The sequence below is a fragment of the Amphimedon queenslandica genome, unplaced genomic scaffold (genome assembly GCF_000090795.2).
Source record: "Amphimedon queenslandica unplaced genomic scaffold, v1.1 AMPQUscaffold_12998, whole genome shotgun sequence".
In the NCBI taxonomy this organism is placed as follows: Eukaryota; Metazoa; Porifera; class Demospongiae; order Haplosclerida; family Niphatidae; genus Amphimedon; species Amphimedon queenslandica.
The window spans coordinates 44,261-66,006 of record NW_003546766.1 but is presented as its reverse complement, the minus strand read 5'-3'; the positions used below and the strand labels follow the sequence as shown (position 1 = coordinate 66,006).

The 21,746-nt window shown below is 34.6% G+C and overlaps 4 protein-coding genes and 2 long non-coding RNA genes across 10 annotated transcripts; all 6 read right to left on the bottom strand.

The window, feature by feature from the left end:
* Nucleotides 1-222: 222 nt before the first annotated feature.
* On the bottom strand, nt 223-471 carry LOC109585837 (uncharacterized). Its single transcript, XR_002186686.1, has 2 exons — nt 411-471; nt 223-368 (listed from the first exon to the last, which is right to left on the bottom strand). It is a non-coding gene; the product is annotated as an uncharacterized LOC109585837 (long non-coding RNA).
* Nucleotides 472-1,864: 1,393 nt separating this feature from the next.
* On the bottom strand, nt 1,865-9,038 carry LOC105314322 (solute carrier family 15 member 4-like). Of its 5 annotated transcripts, XR_002186688.1 has the most exons (3): nt 4,649-6,036; nt 4,520-4,599; nt 4,288-4,377 (listed from the first exon to the last, which is right to left on the bottom strand). XR_002186688.1 is itself a non-coding variant. In XM_011408422.2 (2 exons), the coding sequence occupies exons 1-2, from the start codon at nt 9,005-9,007 to the stop codon at nt 1,925-1,927; spliced, it is 1,722 nt and encodes a 573-aa protein (XP_011406724.2). In that variant the 5' UTR covers nt 9,008-9,038; the 3' UTR covers nt 1,865-1,924. The 5 variants fall into 5 exon arrangements, 4 of the variants coding, with proteins under 4 accessions (XP_011406724.2, XP_019857537.1, XP_019857538.1 ...); XM_011408422.2 differs by lacking the exons at nt 4,288-4,377; nt 4,520-4,599; nt 4,649-6,036 and adding exons at nt 1,865-2,035; nt 7,397-9,038; XM_020001978.1 differs by adding an exon at nt 8,629-9,038 and having other exon boundaries at nt 4,197-5,605.
* A 1,311-nt stretch (nt 9,039-10,349) lies between these two features.
* Nucleotides 10,350-12,053, bottom strand: LOC105314320 (solute carrier family 15 member 4-like). The gene has a single exon (XM_011408420.1). It carries the CDS (start codon nt 12,051-12,053, stop codon nt 10,350-10,352), a length of 1,704 nt encoding a protein of 567 aa, XP_011406722.1.
* Nucleotides 12,054-13,809: 1,756 nt separating this feature from the next.
* LOC105314319 (solute carrier family 15 member 4-like) lies at nt 13,810-15,672 on the bottom strand. Its single transcript, XM_020001982.1, has 2 exons — nt 14,168-15,672; nt 13,810-14,025 (listed from the first exon to the last, which is right to left on the bottom strand). The coding sequence occupies exons 1-2, from the start codon at nt 15,615-15,617 to the stop codon at nt 13,988-13,990; spliced, it is 1,488 nt and encodes a 495-aa protein (XP_019857541.1). The 5' UTR covers nt 15,618-15,672; the 3' UTR covers nt 13,810-13,987.
* A 1,585-nt stretch (nt 15,673-17,257) lies between these two features.
* LOC105314318 (solute carrier family 15 member 4-like) lies at nt 17,258-18,958 on the bottom strand. Its single transcript, XM_011408418.1, has one exon. The coding sequence runs from the start codon at nt 18,956-18,958 to the stop codon at nt 17,258-17,260; it is 1,701 nt and encodes a 566-aa protein (XP_011406720.1).
* A 1,847-nt stretch (nt 18,959-20,805) lies between these two features.
* On the bottom strand, nt 20,806-21,037 carry LOC109585839 (uncharacterized). Its single transcript, XR_002186689.1, has 2 exons — nt 21,000-21,037; nt 20,806-20,955 (listed from the first exon to the last, which is right to left on the bottom strand). It is a non-coding gene; the product is annotated as an uncharacterized LOC109585839 (long non-coding RNA).
* Nucleotides 21,038-21,746: the final 709 nt, after the last annotated feature.

The following is a 21,746-nucleotide window of genomic DNA, read 5'->3' as shown; positions in this document are numbered from 1 at the left end:
GGAGGAGAGTTGGTTCTATCTGTATGTGGTAAAATAAAGAGAACAGCTCTCGTATATCAAGGATTTTAGGTCGCCTAATTGTGACCAAGTTTACGGCACTTTTTCTACAGTTATATCTGCTCCATTAAGATTGAAACTAGCAGGACATGTAGACTACACCTTCCTAAGTCTATGGAAAGACTTTAGAGGTTCCAGGTAGTCTGTGAATGATTTGCACAAAAATCAAAGTCAAACAATTCTTATTAAACAAATAATTTTCACGGTGGCATATCTTTGCTTAAACTTCGCACATGAGAACCAAACTTGTTTCTTTATAACAAGCAACTTCTCCTCTTTTAATGGTGCTAGTTACAGCACTGTTTAAGTATCTATGTAAGAGAAATAAGTAAAATAGTATGGGTATCCATTACAGCATGAGTGAAACCATATGATTTCCTGCACTTCCGGTGTTCAGAGAAGTGTAGGGCCTTCTTGTAGACTGTTGCTCCTTTTTGAAAAGTCATTTACAATCCTTGACCCAAGCACAAAGGAATGATGTAAAGGCCAACTTGAGCAGCTCTCTGGTATAAAAGATTTCAGTGTTGATAGAAGAAGATGAAAGAAAGAAGAAAAAGTCTGAAGAATTTTGCAAAAAATTTGAATTTGGGCCTATTCTCCAGAAAAGCTCCCGCTACATTACAGTTCACTTTAAAGGTACCAGGAGAATCGCTCAGTGAAGGAGAGCTCATCTACTCCATTTATAAGGCTGTACCACGTAAGATAAAAGAGTTGTAAGTGTTTGAAAATCATAAAAACGGCCGCCATCTTGAAAAATCAACCTCAATCCTACATATAGGCTACCGCCTATATAATAGTGCAACTATGAATAATATTAACATTCCTATAGTGACCAGTATAGTATGGCTTCCCTTTATTGTTTTACTAATAAAAATACACATGATATTAAGACTAATTTCATATGCAATTATCAAATTTGTAATGAAAATTGGTCATTTTCAAAGGTTCATATTACATTGACATAAGTTCAAAAATAAAATTCTTCTAGCAAAGCAAGCTAAAATCTCTCTTGCCGTCTTTACATAATATACATGTAAGTGCCATTGAAACAAAGATGAAAGACAGCTCTCACTCACATGCAGCCAAAGACTTTCCTCAATAGGGTTTTGATACAGCTAGCAATCCTTTGTAAAATTGTAGTGCTGAAAATAATTAAATAAGTGAAGAATTCAATGTTGTAATAATTATGAATGATTTGTCAGGATTGGTTTGATAAAGATTATTTTAAAAGTGTTTCTTGCCTTCTGAGGTTTGGATTTATTTCCCTCATTATACAGCCTTCTTTATCTGGGTCTTAAATTTAGTCCTAGCCTTGGTACAAGCGGAGTTGCAATAATCCACTTAATCTTTTATTTCTTTATCATATGCACATGTCTATACTGACCAGTTGTACTGTACTAAATTGATCATTTTTGAGGAATGATGTATATGTACAGATAAGCAGATCACAGTGTCTCGTACTATAGGACTCACTCAAGCTTACCACAATTATATAATAATACTTACAATTTTTTCATTTCACTTTGTTTAGATGCAACAATCAACAGTCGCTGCAATACAGCCAGTGTTGTCCTTCAACACTAATGAATTCAGGTCTAGCATTAGGTCTGTTGGTGTAAAAATTGCATATTTTTTATTAAAGTTTGAATCCTTAGAAAGTGCCCTAGTCTGGTCCCGAGGCGGGACCAGACTAAAAGTGCCCAAGTTGTGAATTCATGTGTCATTGGAAAAGATAATGCCAAAATTATTGCTCTAATTGCTAGGCCATCTCAGTGCCTGCTCTTGCTTATAGAATTACTTGCTGTAGTTTCAGTATAATAAAACAGTAATTTAGTAAAAAGTCAAATTCAAAAATATTACAAGAAAATCACTTATAGCTAGAAATAACATAATTTTCTGTTTCAATATCATTAACTGTGTTATCTTCTTCGGTCAGCATATGCTCCCAATGTTCCTCTACTGCTGCACGTAGACCAAGATCAGTATCCCTGACCCTATTGACATACCATCGAGCTATTAATACATACACCACTAATCCAATGACAGCAATTATACCAAATAGCAGAGAGAGCCATGAGGTACATGAAATAAATGAGACTGAGGGTATAGGGTGATAATAAACTATTAATAAGATGCTTGAACCAATGTTAATAAATATACCATGCAGAAACCAGAACAGTCCAGTGATCATGCCATGCATACCAAAAGGAGATTGACTACACAGGAACTCAAATGAAAAAATCCATGTGAGAAAATATGATGTACCAGCTAATACTGATGGTATGAGTAGTATCAAATAGGAAATATCAATTGTTTGAGGGACTGATTTCCAAATGAAGAAGCAAGGCATAGAAGTACTAATGCTGCTAGCAATCCTTCCAATCAAATCAATAAGAAATAAACTAACAATTGATAATATGATGAGAAGGTTAGATACACCAAGACCTTTCAATGGATTAAGAACAAAATATTCCAATTTAGGAAAGAGAGGTAGAATAAACAGTTCAAACAAAGGGACTACAACAAGCAAAGAAGTGAAGTTGCCAAGGAGCCAAATAGCATTTTTAGCACTTCTTTCATAGCCGTGTTTAAACTGTACAACAAAATTTGAGGAACTACTTAAAACTGGGACAATGGGGACAAATAAGGGAAAAACAGTAGCCAAAACAACAGCAATACGTAGAAAAGTCTTTACATTTTCCACTTCTTCATGAGAGAAACAACCACCATACCTCTCCTTAGCAAGATCCATTCTACTGGGCTCCTCTCCCCAGTATGTGAATGCACTACGATGCTGTCTTCTAGTACGACTAGTTTTGAGAGAAAACTTCAATATTCTAAATACAATTTTATAAGGATTAGGAATAGGTATGTACTCAAAACGATGCTTAAAAAGAAAATGAAGACAAAGAGATAAAGAAAAGAGAACAAAGGCCAAAACTGAAACAATGAGCTCATCTGATATAACTGTAAATGCATAGCCACCATAAAGACATAGCCAGTACCAGTGAATGAATGCTCTTATTTTGACAGTAGATTCATTCATCAACTGATCTATACCATATGGTAATACATTAGTGAACATTAGTGATAATGAGGGTAAGATGAAAATAAGAGCTATACCAAAAACTGCATATCTTCCAACCAGAGCAGTAGTACCACATGAATGATATTGCAAACAGCATCCAATGGCAAACAATAGAGTGCCTATCCAACCAAGCCATAGACCAAGATAAATAGCATTACCCCTACCAATCTTAGTATCTGATAACCAACCACAAAAAGGGGCAAGAAGAAAGAGAGTATTTCCCACTATAATTCCAAGATTATGAAATACTGGATTGTTAGCAGAGGCAATAGATCCAGATCCACATTGGTTTTGAGATAAATTTCTGAAAACTATTTCTGAAAATGCATAACTAACTGTTATTGGCAGAGAATAAATCAGTAGGAGGATTGATGGCAAATTTAATGAGCGAGACTTTAATTCCTTACAGTAGTTACTGAAGCAGTTAAATGGTTTGTACTTCCTTTTACTTGCATTGTTAACAAGTGAAGAAGAGGGTAACAAACTCTTTCTTTCTGGAGAGACAGGATCCATCTTATTTCAATAGCAGAGAATCATGTGATCCTACTATGAATCCTTATCAAAATCATGTGATTGTTATTTTAGCCTTTACTCAATTAGACATTTCTTTGGCTTTCCACAAAGCTTCAACAGTCATTTTTGTATCTCATTCCAGTCAAATTTGCTTTCAGCCATAAAAGCAACTGTAAAAAGTAGTTAATATCTAAATATTATGATTTCCTGGATATGCGTTGCTGCATGGGATCAACTGTGTCTCATATCTAGTGACCCATACAAAACTTCCAAGTTCGTCACAACCAGGTGACAGTCCCACAAAGTTTTAGCAGCCTATTAGAGTACATGTGCCAGTTATGAGACTCTAAGATATTTGAATTTTAAAAATTTATCATTGAAATTACAGGTAGTGTCCCATGATACCTTCACACCAAGAAACAGCAGAAAGAATGGAACTTGCTATGTTTAATGATTGGTTTACATCCAGTTCAGTTTTTGATGGATGGAGACTCAGCATGCATGTGCATGAGAAGATTGTGCATGCTCACATTCCAAATAATAGAGAAGTGACAGTTCTTATTATAAAATAAAAAATTGCAAAAATTAACAAAAACTATCAAACACTTGAAACAAATAAATCTTTTGTATCAATATCAGTTATGGCATTTCCTGACCTTAGTCTATTCTCCCAGTGTTCTTCTACTGCTGCACGTAGACCAAGATCAGTATCCCTGACCCTATTGACATACCATCGAGCTATTAATACATACACCACTAATCCAATAACAGCGATTATACAAAATATCATGGAGAGCCATGAGGTACATGACATAAATGAGACTGAGGGTATATGGTGATAATAAACTATTAATAAAATACCTGAACCAGTGTCAATATAGAAAGCATGTACAAACCAGAATAGTCCAAAAATTATTCCATGCATACCAAAAGGAGCTTGACTACACATGAACTCAAATAGACATATATAAGAAAGAAAATATGATGTACCAGCTAAAACTGATGGTATGAGTAGTATCCAATAGGAAATATCAATTGTTGGATGGACTGATTTCCAAATGAAGAAGCAAGGCATTTTAGAAGTACATGTAATGCTACTAGCAATTCTTCCAATCAAGTCAATGAGAAATAAACTTAGAATAGATAATAGGATGAGAACATTAGCCAAGCCAAGTCCTCTCAAAGGTTTACTCAGAAAATATTCTAATTTAGGAAAAAGAGGTAAAATAACTAGTTCAAACAAAGGGATTAGAACAAACAAAGGAATGATGTTGCTAAGAAACCAAAGAACACTTTTAGCATTTCCATTCAAACCTTCATAACCATGTTTAAACTGTGCAACAAAATTTGAGGAACTATTCAAAACTGGAACAATGGGGACAAATAGGGAGAAAGAAGTAGCCAAAACAACAGCAATACGTAGAAAAGTCTTTACATTTTCCACTTCTTCATGAGAAAAACAACCACCATACCTCTCCTTAGCAAGATCCATTCTACTGGGCTCCTCTCCCCAGTATGTAAATGCACTACGATGCTGTCTTCTAGTGCGACTAGTTTTAAGAGAAAACTTCAAAACTTTAAATACAATTTTATAAGGATTAGGAATAGGTATGTGCTCAAAACGATGCTTAAAAAGAAAATGAAGACAAAGACAAAAAGAAAAGAGAGCAAAAGCCACAACTGAAATGATGAGTTCATCTGATAAAACTGAAGAGACATAGCCACTATAAAGACACAGCATAAACCAGTGAATGAATGCTCTAATTCTAACAGCTGATTCATCCATCATTTGATCTAAATTATATGGTAAAATATTAGTATACATGAGTGACAATGATACTAACATGAAAACAAAAGCTACAGTAAAAAACATATATCTTCCTACCAGAGCAGTAGCACCACATGAATTATATTGCAAACAGCATCCTATAGCCCAGAGTAAAGTGCCTATCCAACCAAGCCATAGACCAAGATAAATAGCATTACCCCTACCAATCTTAGTATCTGATAACCAACCACAGAAAGGGGCGAGAAGAAATATAGCATTTCCTACTATAACTCCTATGTTATAAAAAACTGTATCATTTACAGATTCAATAGATTTAATAGATTCACATTGGTTGTATGGATTGCGGGAAAAATTTCTGAAAAAGATTTCAAAAAATGAATAGCTAACTGCTATTGGTAGACCATAAATCAGTAGTAGAATTGATGGCAAACTCAATGAACGAGACTTTAATTCCTTACAGTAGTTACTGAAGCAGTTGAAAGGTTTGTACTTCCTTTTACTGGCATTGTTAACAAGTGAAGAAGAGGGTAACAACGTCCTTCTTTCTGGAGAGACAGGATCCATCTTATTCAGTAGTAATTCAATAGCAGTGATCATGTGACATTGTGACTATATTATCAAAATCATGTGACTGTTATTTTAGCCTTTACTCAATTGTTATGATTCAAAAATAACAAAAAAGATGACTTTGGCTTTCCACAAGCTTCAGCAATCAATTTGTGTCTCATTCAAAATTGCTTTCAGACATAGAAACAGCTGTTAAGAAGTAGTTAATATCTGAATATTGTGGTCTCCTGGTTTTGTATCACTGCATGCATGGGATCAACTGTGTCTCATATCTAGTGACCCATACAGAAATGTCAAGGTCGTCACAACCAGTTGACAGCCCCAACCTATTAATAACATTTATAGTGATTGACCATCTGCAGTTATGTCACTGGCCTCTCCTCCTACACCCTGCAACACTACATCAGTCTAGGCCTGGTTCTTCTTCCAGTGGGTCATTCCTCATTGTCAGGTTCAGTGAATTCATCAGGAGGAATTTTTCAACATGTGAGTCAGACCTTTTAGCTGACAATATCTTGTTGTCATGTGACTCACGTCTCAATACAATCTTACAAAACAGAACAGCACAAAGTTTTAAAAGTTAATAAGGAATCTTCTTCAATCAGCCAGAAGAAGAGGAGAATGAAGGAGGGCTAGACCTTGAGAAAATACGACCAGTCAAAAAGTAATAACATAAATGGAGAAAGAGAAGGAGGCAGTAAGAAGATTTATTCCAATATGATAATTTGAAATTACGTAGTTGCGTTTCATTATTTTAACATCTATATCATTATAGTGATGTCTTCATTTTTATGATAGAAATTTTGCTGATTTGGTCAAGTTCTCAGTATTCTAAATTCTAATGCTTTGCAGATGACTTTTACTGTTTAGCTCACTTAGGATGCTTTGCAAAAAACCCTACTGCAACAGTCAAAATAGGGAAACTATTCAGGTTTTAACGAAGATGTAAAAATTAAAAGCAAAGCTATAATTGTTAATATAGTGGAGGTGAGGATTATACTTTTTTACTATGTCACTATCCAATTTGATTTACCCAGGCAATTCAGACATTGCTTCTCCTGTCTATTAAGACAAGGAACATTGTCTTTTCATGCCTTGAAGGAAAGTAGGATGACTCCAACAAGAAGGAGCTAATAATGGATATATGTTCTTTAGCTAAGAATATTGCAATACATCTCACACTGATAGCCAGAGAATCATTTCTTAAGGCAGGGCTAGTTTTAAAGTGATAGGCCTGAAATGATCATTTTAAAAGTAAATCACAAAATTCTTCAAAAATACAAAAATCAACTAGAAATAACAACTGTATCAGTGTCATTTGTGGCACTTTCCAATAACAGTCTATTATCCCAGTGTTCCTCTACTGCTGCACGTAGACCAAGATCAGTATCCCTGACCCTATTGACATACCATCGAGCTATTAATACATACACCACTAATCCAATGACAGCAATTATAGCAAATATCATAGAGAGCCATGAGGTACATGACATAAATGTGATTGAGTGTATAGGGTGATAATAAACTATTAAAAATATTTCTATAGCAAAGTCAGTAGACAAACCATTGAAAAACCAGAACAGTCCAATGATCATTCCATGCATACCAAAAGGAGACTGACTACACAGGAACTCAAATGAACATATCCTAGTAACAAAATGTGATGTACCAGCTAATACTGATGGTATGACTAGTATCCAATAGGAAATATCAATTGTTTGATGGATTGATTTCCACATGAAGAAACAAGGGACATTGGAGTCATTATCAGCAACAATCCTTCCAATCAAGTCAATGAGAAAAACACTAACAATTGATAATATGAGGAGAATATAAGCCAAACCAACTCCTTTCAGGGGGTTAATTAGAAAATATTCTAATTTAGGAAAAAGAGGTAGAATAACCAGTTCAAACAAAGGGACCAGAACAAACAAAGGAACAACATTGCCAAAAACCCAAATAGCATCTCTAGCATTTTTCTTGGAACCATGTTTAAATTGTGCAGTAAAATGAAATAAATGGAATACAAATGGAAAAGCAGAAACAAATAAAAAGAAAACAGTAGCCAAAACAACAGTAATGCGTAGAAAAGTTTTTACATTTTCCACTTCTTCATGAGAGAAACAACCACCATACCTCTCCTTAGCAAGATCCATTCTACTGGGCTCCTCTCCCCAGTATGTGAATGCACTACGATGCTGTCTTCTAGTGCGACTAGTTTTGAGAGAAAACTTCAATACTTTAAATACAATTTTATAAGGATTAGGAATAGGTATGTGCTCAAAACGATGCTTCAGGAAAAAATGAAGACAAAGAGAAAAAGAAAAGAGAGCAAGGGCCACAACTGAAATGGTAAGTCCATCTGCAATAATAAATGGCAATGCATAGCCACTATAAAGACACAGCCAGAACCAGTGAATGAATGCTCTTATCTTGACAGTAGATTCATTTATCAACTGATCTATACCATATGGTAATATATTAGGGAGCAAGAGAATCATTGATATAAACATGAAAACAAAAGGAATTACAAATCTCCCTATAAAAGAAACAGTGCCACAATGAAAGGATTTATTATACTGCAAACAGCATCCTATGGCCTGTATTAGAGCACCTATCCAACCAAGCCATAGACCAAGATAAATAGCATTACCCCTACCAATCTTAGTATCTGATAACCAACCACAGAAAGGGGTGAAAAGTAGGAGAACATTTACTATGAGCCCTAAATTATTAAAAATTATATCCCTTTTAGAGTGAAATAAGTCACACTGGCTGAACTGGTTACTGGTAAAGTCAGTCATTAAAATACAAATTTCAATTGGCAGAGCATAAATCAGTAGGAGGATTGATGGTAAACTCAATGAACGAGACTTTAATTCCTTACAGTAGTTACTGAAGCAGTTGAAAGGTTTGTACTTCCTTTTACTTGCATTGTTAACAAGTGAAGAAGAGGGTGATAACCTCCTTCTTTCTGGAGAGACAGGATCCATCTTATTTCAATAGCAGACCTTATCAAAATCATGTGACCGTCAATTATAACAACAATTACAACATTATAAATACCACAAAACCACAGCTAGATCAGTTAACAGAAAATTTAAAAAAATAATTTAGTTTTGTGGAGATGAACTGGTTTTGAAAACAGTTGTCACAAAGTACCACAAAGCACTGGTCGCTAAACACCTCGAAGCCGGTAGTAGTCACATCAACCACTTAAACATGCTTTGGAATTTTTTTAGGATTCCAATAGTAACTGACTAACTGGTACATATAGAGTCTATAACTAATTTTAGGAAACAACACTTTTTTGGTGAAGAAGTGGTTTGTACAGCTAGTATGGACAATTTGTGCTTGTCTATAGGGGCTGTGCCTTTTGTAATTGTCCAAGAGACTCCAGCTGTGCTTTTACATCATGTGATAGGTTCTTGCCAGGATTTTTAAACAGCATCAAATTCCGTTCTAATGTTATAGCAGACGGCTTCCATCGTACATAATACTACATATCAAATTAAACAAGTCCTGAAACTGGATTACTTTGAGTCAATTGCAAAAAAAAGTTGGGTGGAGTTTATTTTGCCTTGATTGATAAAAACATGCTAAAATACAGCAGTATTTCCAGACCCAATGCAAGAAAGTGGCAGTATAAAACACTTGCAATCAGGGTTTCTCAAAGGGTTTTTGGCATTATGCTCGTGTCAATTTGCTCAAAAATTGGACCAAAAATCCTGTACAGGGTTTTTTGACAAAGGTCATAAGGAGAAACTTCTCAAAATTTTATAATACACATACAAGCCTTTATGCTGTGTATCAACTTCAAGGTGATTCCAATCAAACTTAATTTTTTAATTTAACTTCAATTTTTAGTGACTTTTAAACTTAAAGCATGCTGTTTAGCTCACTTAGCATGCTTTGTGGGAAATCCAGCTGCAACTACAGTCCATACAGAGACATGATTGAGGTCTCATAAAGACTTAGAAATTAGTGGCAGAGCAAAACATTATTTTCAATTTAGTGGCAATGAAGATTATACTTTTTACTACATAATTATCCTACTTTAGATTCTAATTTACTCTGGAATTTCAGAAAAAGCTTCTCCTGTATATCAAGACAAGAAACATTGTCTTTCAGTGATTAAAGGAAAGTAGGCTGACTCCAAAGGGAATAAGGAGCTAATGATGGGTACATGTTCATTATAGCTAAGAATAATGCAATACATCTTACTCTGATCACTGGAAAAATTTCTTAAGGCAGCACTATAGTTATAAAGTGTAGCACAGGAAATGATGATCAAAAAAGGTAAAAATTCTTTAAAAATTCAAAATTGGCAAAAAATCATTTAAAACTTGAAATAAGAAAATCTTCTGCTTCAGTGACATTTTCAGATGTCAGTCTATTCTCCCAATGTTCCTCTACTGCTGCACGTAGACCAAGATCAGTATCCCTGACCCTATTGACATACCATCGAGCTATTAATACATACACCACTAATCCAATACCAGCAATTATACCAAATAGCAGAGAGAGCCATGAAGTACATGACATAAATGTGACTGAATGCATAGGGTGATAATAGAATACTAACAAAATACCAATTGCAAAGTCAGTGAATATACCATGCAAAAACCAGAACAGTCCAATAATCATCCCATGCATACCGAAAGGAGACTGACAACACAGGAACTCAAATGAATATATCCATGTGAGAAAATATGATGTACCAGCTAATACTGATGGTATGAGTAGTATCCAATAGGAAATATTAATTGTTTGATGGATCGATTTCCAATTGAAGAAACAAGGCACATTGGAGTCATTATCAGCAACAATTCTTCCAATCAAGTCAATGAGAAAAACACTAACAATTGATAATATGATGAGAATATAAGCTAAACCAACTCCTTTCAATGGATTAATTAGGAAATATTCTAATTTAGGGAAAAGAGGTAGAATAACTAGTTCAAACAAAGGGACCAGAACAAACAAAGGAACAGCAATACCAAAAAACCAAATAGCATCTCTAGCATTTTCTTTAGAACCATTTTTAAATTGTGCAGTAAACTGAGATAAATTAAATAGAAATAAAAGAGCAGAAACAAATAAGGAGAAAACAGTAGCCAAAACAACAGCAATACGTAGAAAAGTCTTTACATTTTCCACTTCTTCATGAGAGAAACAACCACCATATCTCTCCTTAGCAAGATTCATTCTACTGGGCTCCTCTCCCCAGTATGTGAATGCACTACGATGCTGTCTTCTAGTGTGACTAGTTTTGAGAGAAAACTTCAATACTTTAAATACAATTTTATAAGGATTAGGAATAGGTATGTGCTCAAAACGATGCTTAAAGAAAAAATGAAGACAAAGAGAAAAAGAAAAGAGAACAAGGGCTACAACTGAAATCGTAACTTCATCTGAAATATAAGTCAGGAATGCAACACTACTATAAAGGCAGAGTACAAACCAGTGAATGAATGCTCTTATCTTGACAGTAGATTCATTCATCAACTGATCTATACCATATGGTAATATATTAGGTAATAGGAGTGACAACGAGACTAACATGAAAACAAAAGGGATTACAACTCTCCCTATAAAAGAAACAGTACTGCACTGAAAAGAGTTATACTGCAAACAGCATCCTACGGCCTGTATTAGAGCACCTATCCAACCAAGCCATAGACCAAGATAAATAGCATTACCTCTACCAATCTTAGTATCTGATAAACAACCACAGAAAGGGGCGAGAAGATAGAGTACATTTGCTATAAGTGCTATATCCCAAGTAAATGTATCACTTACAGAGTGAAAGAAGTCACACTGGCTGAACAGGTTACTGTTCAAGACAGTAATTTCAATGAAAATTTCAATTGGCAGAACATAAATCAGTAGGAGGATTAAAGGTAAACTCAATGAACGAGACTTTAATTCTTTACAGTAGTTACTGAAGCAGTTGAAAGGTTTGTACTTCCTTTTACTTGCATTGTTAGTAAGTGAGGAAGAGGGTAACAACCTCCTTTCTGGAGAGACAGGATCCATCTTATTTCAATAGCAGGGGATCAATAGACCTTATCAAAATCATGTGACTGCTATCATAACAACATTACAACTACACAGCTAAATCAGTTGCCAAATAAGGTATCATAATCATTCCAAAGTATAGAGCACTCTATAGGCAAGAGTTGATTGTAGAGAACAAAATCATGATTGTAGACAAATGGAAAGATCTTTAATTATCTTCAAAAGCTGAAGCCTTACATTTGTCCATTTTGTAATGGACGGTACAGGGACTCAAGGACAATCAGGATGCCTTTCATGACTTTTGCAAAGGAGCAAGACCCACTGTCTGTGCCATTAGTTGTATAATATACTACACACCTATTACAGCTGAAGCTGATGACAAAAGGGCAATATCTACAATCCAGATGAGGACAAAACACCGTCCCTATACCAACAAAGGCAAATTAATACAAAATTAAATCCTTAGTCACGGTTTCAGTGGTGGTACATAATGTATCAACTGGTCAATTATAAAGTGAATATGTTTAACTGGTAAATTAATTTTGGCAAAACAGGATGTGATGTCATACACACTGCCTGCACTTGCACTGCTATAGGCTTATCTCAATTGGAGGTAGTTGTTTCCAAAAGTGCTTTAGTCATCATTAATTTTATAGAAACACACACACAACCCTTCTTATAAATCTTTGTGATCAAGCTAATTATACCTTTTAAGATCAACTCCCGAATAATTGTGCAAAGACGTTTCTTTAAAACTCTGTTCAAACACGAGTCTGATTGGGTTCTTTTCCAGCAGTGACTTCAGTACGGCTAAACTGGAAAAAGAATCTCTTGCAGTGCACTGACGGAAACCAGATCTGAGAAGGGCAGAACTCAGCCCTTATGATGGAACTATTACTTCTTCAACTTTAAGTGATCCACCACTACTATCTCCTATCATACCTATTACTGTTAGTGTACATATACTGTTAACTGACCAGTTGTATTTTTTCATGTGATTATGATGATACTGAGGACATAATGGTCAGTCATGCAATTGAGCTTAGCACATCGGACAATGGAACTGTTATGTAAATGATTAATTTATTCATTACTGTGCATTATGTGTATTATTCAAGCCTACCGCTCATCAAGGAATTAATAGCATTTGGTTTAACCCTTGGTCTACTGTGCCTTTCCAGCTTGAATAGTTCTCAAACTGGTGATCTGCTACCAGAACTACTACAACATCCTGTTCAATTTTTGATGGATGGGGATTCTAGGCATGTGCATGAGAAGATTATCCTCACATTCCAAATATTAGAGAAGTGTGAGGTACACTATTTTAAGAGTATGCTGACAACATCAAAGCATTACTGTCAACTTAATGTGATTTACTAATGGTTTTTTTAATACAGTGAAGGAAGTAATCATTAAACACTGACACTCCAAGTCCAAACACAACTGACACTGAGCAAAAAATAAGCAGCTAACTGAGAAAGTCCAAGACACTTATGATAAAAGGGTTAAAGGCTCAGTTGGAAGTAGACACAGGAGTTGCTTTAAATCAAGACTGATTTAAAAGATAAAAGGAAGGCCCCATTGAGATAGATAAATAATTATAAAACTTTATGTATTGTCATTAAATTGAAGCAGTGGTTTTCTGCAAATTCGGAAGGTAAATGATTTTGACGAAGCAAAAAGAGTTGGACAACATTATCTTAAAATCAGTTTTCGTAGTTAAATAGGCATGTTTAGCTAATATTATTAATTCATTATTATTTGTAATGGATTGTGATACTTTCACTGACAAAAAACTTCATAACATGATTACACCACTGTAAAATCACAAAATTGAAGTAAATAGGGAACAAAAATTTAACAAAATCATCTATAACTATTAATAACAAGATCTTCGGTATCATTGTCATTTATGGTACTTCCTGCCATCAGTCTATTCTCCCAATGTTCCTCTACAGCTGCACGTAGACAAAGATCAATATCCCTGACCCTATTGACATACCATCGAGCTATTAATACATACACCATTAATCCAATGACAGCAATTATACCAAATATAATGGAGAGCCATGAGGTACATGACATAAATGAGACTGAGTGTATAGGGTAATAGTAAACAATTAAAAATATACCTATAAAAAATTCAGTAGATAGACCATTGAAAAACAAGAACAGCCCAAAAATCATTCCTTGCATACCAAAAGGAGACTGACTACACAGGAACTCAAATAAAGATATCCATGTGAAAAAATATGATGCACCAGCTAATACTGATGGTATGAGTAGTATCCAATAGGAAATATCAATTGTTTGATGGACTGGTTCCCATATAAAAAAGCAAGGCATATTGGAGTCACTATCAGCAACAATCCTTCCGATCAAGTCAATAAGAAAAACACTAACAATTGATAATATGATGAGAACATAAGCCAAGCCAAGTCCTTTCAATGGATTGATTAGGAAATATTCTAATTTAGGGAAAAGAGGTAGAATAACCAGTTCAAACAAAGGGACTAGAACAAACAAAGGGACAACATTGCCAAAAATCCAAATAGCATCTCTAGCATTTTCTTTAGAACCATGTTTAAATTGTGCAGTAAAATCAGATAAATGGAATATAAATGGAAAAGCAGAAACAAATAAGGAGGAAGCAGTAGCTAAAACAGCAGCAATACGTAGAAAAGTCTTTACATTTTCCACTTCTTCATGAGAGAAATAACCACCATACCTCTCCTTAGCAAGATCCATTCTACTGGGCTCCTCTCCCCAGTATGTGAATGCACTACGATGTTGTCTTCTAGTGCGACTAGTTTTGAGAAAAAACTTCAATACTTTAAATACAATTTTATAAGGATTAGGAATAGGTATGTGCTCAAAACGTTGCTTAAAGAAAAAATGAAGACAAAGAGAAAAAGAAAAGAGAACAAAGGCTACAACTGAAATGGTGAGTTCATTGGCAATAATAATAGGCAACACATATCCACTATAAAGACACAGCCAGAACCAGTGAATGAATGCTCTTATCTTGACAGTAGATTCATTCATCAACTGATCTATACCATATGGTAATATATTAGGGAGCAAGAGCAACACTGATATAAACATAAAAACAAAAGGAATTAGAAATCTCCCTATAAAAGAAACAGTGCCACAATGAAAGGAATGATACTGCCAACAGCATCCTATGGCTTGTATTAGAGTACCTATCCAACCAAGCCATAGACCAAGATAAATAGCATTACCTCTACCAATCTTAGTATCCGATAACCAACCACAGAAAGGGGCAAAAAGTAGGAGAACATTTACTATGAGCCCTAAATTATTTAAAATTATATCACTTTTAGAGTGAAATAAGCCACACTGGTTAAACTGGTTACTAGACAAGTTAGTGATTAAAATACAAGTTTCAATTGGCAGAGTATAAATCAATAGTAGGATTGATGGTAAACTCAATGAACGAGACTTTAATTCCTTACAGTAGTTACTGAAGCAGTTGAAAGGTTTGTACTTCCTTTTACTTGCATTGTTAACAAGTGAAGAAGAGGGTAACAACCTCCTTCTTTCTAGAGAGACAGGATCCATCTTATTTCAATAGCAGACCTTATCAAAGTCATGTGACTGTCAATTATAACAACAATTACAACATTATGAATAGTTTGAATACCACAAAACCACAGCTAGATCAGTTAGCAGAAAATATTGAAAAAATACTTTGGTTCTGTGGAGGAAGGGGTGGACGATCTGGTCTCAAAAACAGCTGTCACAGAGTACCACAAAGAGATGGTTGCTAAACACCTCAAAAGCAGTGGTCAGTTCAACCACTTGAATGCACTTTGGTTTTTAAGGATTTCAATAGTAACTGACAAACTGGTACATATAGAGTCTATAACTAATTTTAGGAAACAATACTTTTTTGGTGAAGTACAGCTAGCATGGACAAGATGTTGGTTGGCTAGTGGCTGTGCCTTTTGTAATTGTCCAAGAGACTCCAGCTGTGCTTTTACATCATGTAACAGGTTCTTTCCAGCATTTTTATCGATGTCAAGTTGTAACAGTGTTCACCAGAAGTAAGTGGTTTAATAATATGTTTTTACCAAGCAAGGAACCAACTATTTACAAAAATCACACATATTTATAGCAAGGTACAAATCTGGAACATTCTAGCCCAGAATGTTCCAGTAAACAAAAAGAATAGTCCACACAACAAAGGAATAGTCCAGTAAATGAAAAAGAATAATCTAGAATGTTCTTAAATGGTACAATAAATTAAATGCCTGTCCTATCTTGTTTCTACTATTACACAAGTTCTGTTCTAATGTTACAGCAGATGGCTTCCATGGTACATACCGGGTAATACTACATATAAAATCAAACAATTCTTGGAATTATTTGAATATTTATGAATTTTTAAAGTTGCTCAAGAATTCAACCACGCATCCTGTATATACTATATAGGCAAATTTCATCAAAAATGACTAGGTGAGAATTCTCTAATTTTAAATATTTTCTGTTCTTATGTTGTGTGGACAATTTGAGCTGATTCCAATCACATTTGGATTTTTATGAATTTTGAAGTTGCTCAAAATTAGGCCAAACAGTGCACACACCCTGCACTATTATAGTACAAAAACATTTAAAAAATGACTAGGTGAGTAATCTTCATTTTTACTACATTTTCTGATACACCAGGATTACTTATGTTGCATAAAAATTTTCAGCTAAATTCCAATTTAAATTAAAATTTTTGATGAATTTTAAAGTTGCTCAAAATGCCATGTACTATATTTTAGTGCTTGTCAGCTCATGAAGTATGCTGTTAGGCTCACTTAGCAAGCTTTATGGGAAAGCCTACTAAAACATTCCATACAAATACAATATTAAAATTTCATCACAAACTTAGAAATTAAAGGCAAAGCAAAACATTATTGTTGTTTTAGTGGAGGTAAAGATTTTTTTACTAAGTGATTATGCCACTTTGATTTATTCAGACTGTATATCAAGACAAAGAACATTGTCCTTCAGTGATTGAAGAAGTAGGATGATTTAAAGGGGAAGGAGAAGATAGATACTTATTCACTATAGCTAAGGATAATGCAATACATCTTCCCCTGCTTGATAGAGAAAATTTCTTAAGGCAGGACTAAAATTATAAAGTGTAGCGCAGGAAATGATCATCAAAATAAAGTTACAAAATTACTTAAAAATGCAAAAATAACAAAATATCATTTAAAACTAGAAATAAGAAAATCTTCTGTTTCGGTGTCATTTTCTGATGTCAGTCTATTCTCCCAATGTTCTTCTACTGCTGCACGTAGACCAAGATCAGTATCCCTGACCCTATTGACATACCATCGAGCTATTAATACATACACCACTAATCCAATAACAGCAATTATACAAAGGGTGATAGTGAGCCATGAGGTACATGACATAAATTTGACCAAGGGTATAGGGTGATAATAAACTATTAAAAATATACCTATAGCAATGTCAATGAATATACCACTGAAAAACCAACAAAGTCCAATGATCATTCCATGCATACCAAAAGGAGACTGACAACACATAAACTCAAATAAATACATCCCACCACAAAAATATGCTGTATAAGCCAATACTGATGGTATGAGTAGTATCCAATAGGAAATATCAATTGTTTGATGGACTGATTTCCACATGAAGAAACAAGGAATATTGGAGTCACTATCAGCAACAATCCTTCCAATCAAGTCAATGAAGAAAACACTAATAATTGATAATATGAGGAAAATATAAGCCAAACCAAGTCCTTTCAATGGATTAATTAGGAAATATTCTAATTTAGGGAAGAGAGGTAGAATAACCAGTTCAAACAAAGGGACCAGAACAAACAAAGGGATGATGTTACTTAAAAGCCAGATACCATTCCCAGAACTTTCATTAGAGCCATCTTTAAATTGTATAGTAAAATTAGATAAACGAAATAAAAAAAAGATAGAAACAATTAAGGGGAAAACAGTAATCAAAACAACAGCAATTTGTAGGAAAGTTTTTACATTTTCCACTTCTTCATGAGAGAAACAACCACCATACCTCTCCTTAGCAAGATCCATTCTACTGGGCTCCTCTCCCCAGTATGTGAATGCACTACGATGCTGTCTTCTAGTGCCACTAGTTGTGAGAGAAAACTTCAGTACTTTAAATACAATTTTATAAGGATTAGGAATAGGTATGTGCTCAAAACAATGCTTAAAGAGGAAATGAAGACAAAGAGAAAAAGAAAAGAGAGCAAAGGCCACAACTGAAAGAATGAGCCCATCTGATATAAATGAAAATACAGAACTACCATAAAGGCAGAGTGAGAACCAGTGAATGAATGCTCTTATTTTGACAGTAGATTCATTCATCAACTGATCTATACCATATGGTAATATATTAGGTAACAGGAGTGACAATGATATTAACATAAAAACAAATGGAATTACAACTCTTCCTATGAAAGAAACAGTGCTACACTGAAAGGAATCATACTGCAAACAGCATCCTATGGCTTGTATTAGAGTACCAATCCAACCAAGCCATAGACCAAGATAAATAGCATTACCCCTACCAATCTTAGTATCTGATAACCAACCACAGAAAGGGGCAAGAAGAAAGAATACATTTAATACAAGTGCTACATCAAAAACAAATGTATCACTTTTAGAGTGAAATAAGTCACATTGACTGAACAGGCTACTAGTTGAATCAGTAAGTGCAACACAAATGTTAACTGGTAGAGCATAAATCAGTAGGAGGATTAATGGTAAACTCAATGAACGAGACTTTAATTCCTTACAGTAGTTACTGAAGCAGTTGAAAGGTTTGTACTTCCTTTTACTTGCATTGATAACAAGTGAAGAAGAGGGTAACAACCTCCTTCTTTCTGGAGAGACAGGATCCATCTTATGTCAATAATAGCAGAAAATTAATAGACCTTATCAAAGTCATGTGACTGTTATCATAACAACACAACTAAATCAGTTTGGCTACAACAGTTTGTAGCCAAATAAGGTATCATTCCAATATTAACTGGAACATATAGACCACCCTAGCTGCGAGAATTGAACAAAGTTGTGATTGTAGGCAAAGGGAAAGATTTTAATTATCTTAAAAATTGAACCTTTGCATTTATCTATTATATAACAGACAGTACAGGGATTCCAGGACAATCAGTTCAGTACACTTTAATATAAAATTTTATACCTTTAGTGAGTTTTGTAATAAAGCATGACCCGCGACCCGCTGTCTGTGCCATTAGTTGCATATTATACACACCTATTATAGTTGGACTCAGTTAAAGCTAATGACAATAGAAAGGTAGTGCCTAGAGTGTTGTAATCCAAATGAAGACAAAGTACCCCTCTATATCAAGGTATCAAATACCAACGATAGACAAATATAGCCTTTAAAGACCTTAAATAAATTGATGTAAAGGTTGATTATCAAAGTAAATTAAAGTTGACATTTTTTTCTGTAATTTTAATCTTAGTCATGGTTTCAGTGGTATATAATATATTAACTAGTCAATCATAAAGTGAATATGTATACCGTAAATGTTCAAATAAAGGCCGGGCTTGCATAAACGCCTGGTACTAAGATTCTCTAAGTATAGATACGCATATTTTACTCAATATAAATACCAAAACCTTAAGAGTGTCCCAAATGGCCTAACTTGTTAAGCTAAGTGCCTGGAACCTGGAGTTCCGAGTTCGAATCCCAGTTTTGCTTTTTCTTTTTTTATTTTACGCAATTTTTTGTCCAGGAAAGAAATAAACGCCCGGGCTTTTATTTGAACATTTACGGTAATTGGTAAATTAATTTTGACAAAACAGGATGTGATGTCATACACACTGCACTGCACTGCTAGGTAGGCCTACCTGAGTAGGGACATGCACATTATTCTTTTTTTCAACCCTATAATTCTATTCTTCAATTCTCTTCCTCAATCCCATTATTCTCTCCTTTTTGGCCCATTATTCCCATTATTATGCTCTGATAATACCAAAAATTCATTTTGATTATTATTAATATCATCATTCATGGTTATACTGTAACACTACTGATGATTCAATGTAATCCTCAAGTGAATTACTTTGAGTGTCCTGAAATCTGTTCAGTATTATTTCCAGTGGAGTTACTCATTGCTGTTGCTGTGAAGTGCTGTTAAATTGTACTGTACTGTTTGCTGAGTGCTGACACATGCTAATGCAGTATTGAAAGGGTTAAATATTGATCACATGATCCAGGCAGGCAAATTTTAACCCATTATTCTTTCTCTAAATTTCACACCCATTATTCCAAAAGAAATTCCCGAATAATGTGCGTGTCCCTATACCTGAGTTGGAGGTAGTAGTTTCCAAAGGTACATTGGCCATCATTTATTTTATAAAAACAACAGGCAGCTTTAACCCTTTTCCTTACACAAGTAATTCGCAAAGATTAATCCTTTGGACAACTTTTTGAATTATTTATGTTGTCATGGAAATCATCAATTATTCGACGCCACACCTCTTGACCACGCCCAATCAGCCATTTTGATCGTTTTTCATAGAGTATCTTTGTGCCTTTCAAGAGCTCTCAGTAGACCTGCAAGTTCTATTCCATTCACTTAAAAGTGCTCCAAAGCACCTAAACTGCTTGCACCTACATAGATTTTAGCTGCTGCATTTACTTACAACCAGTTTCATTGCCTTTACAATATCATCAACAAATAGTCAACTTTTTGCAAAAAAAAAAAAAAAAAAAAAAATAAGTGTTGAATAGCAATTATATCAAAGTGCCGACAAAGCATTCTTTCACTTTTCTATTCTTTCCTATGGTTTCTATTTTACCACTAATATTATTCAATACCAATTTTTGCCAAGAAGGTGTGGTTTCCTGTAAAACGCACGTGTTTGCCCTAAAAAGAGGCGTGGTAATTGCTTTTTTATTAATTGTTATTACCTTGTTGTAGTTCTACAACAAATTGTCAGGCATAGAGTTAAAGCCCTTTATAAATGCTGCAATCATGTTAAGTATGCCAAATTTAGAGTTTAATTCCCAAATAATCCTGCATGCAAAGTTATTTTAAAACTCTGTACAAATACGAGTCTGATTGGGTTTTTTTCCAACAGTTACTTCAGTACAGCCAAGCTGAGAAAAGAATTTCTTAGACTCTTGCAGTCCACCAATGGAAACCAGATCCGAGAAGGGTAGAGAGCCACCCACATAATAAAGACTCAGCCTAGAACCTGTTATAGCTGAAGCTGATGATGACCAGGGCATGGCAGTGTCTAGTGTTACAGTCCAGATAAGGACAAAGTACCTCCTCTTTACCAACAAAAACAAATACAAATTTTAGAGATCTTAAATATTAATTGAACCTTTTTATTAGTTTTTATTGTTGCCAATATTAGCAGTTGCGAATATAATCCGACCTGTGGTATGCATAACTGGTAATTAAATATTAATTTTGGCTAAACAGGATTATGATGTCATAATGAGCTGCTACATACTGCACTGCTAGATAATTGGAGGTACTGTAGTTGCTTCCAAGGGTACTTTGTTCATTATTTGGTTATTTAAGTACGGTGAAGGAAGTAATCATTAAACACTGACACTCCAAACACCACTGACACTGACAAAAAATTAAGCAGCTTTCTCAACTGAGAAAAAGTCCAAGACACTTACAATAAAAGCATTAAAGGCTCA

Bases quoted from the DNA above. Each gene is read 5' to 3' on its own strand.
- LOC105314322 (XM_020001978.1), bottom strand. From the start codon at position 9,007: ATGGATCCTGTCTCTCCAGAAAGAAGGAGGTTATCACCCTCTTCTTCA. The intron at 5,606-8,628 runs GTGCTCTAATAC...TTGGTTGGATAG, and splicing joins TCTATGGCTTGGTTGGATAG to GCACTTTACTCTGGGCTATA.
- LOC105314320 (XM_011408420.1), bottom strand. From the start codon at position 12,053: ATGGATCCTGTCTCTCCAGAAAGGAGGTTGTTACCCTCTTCCTCACTT.
- LOC105314319 (XM_020001982.1), bottom strand. From the start codon at position 15,617: ATGGATCCTGTCTCTCTAGAAAGAAGGAGGTTGTTACCCTCTTCTTCA. The intron at 14,026-14,167 runs GTATATTTTTAA...GTATGTCAATAG, and splicing joins ATCTACTGAATTTTTTATAG to GGTCAGGGATATTGATCTTT.
- LOC105314318 (XM_011408418.1), bottom strand. From the start codon at position 18,958: ATGGATCCTGTCTCTCCAGAAAGAAGGAGGTTGTTACCCTCTTCTTCA.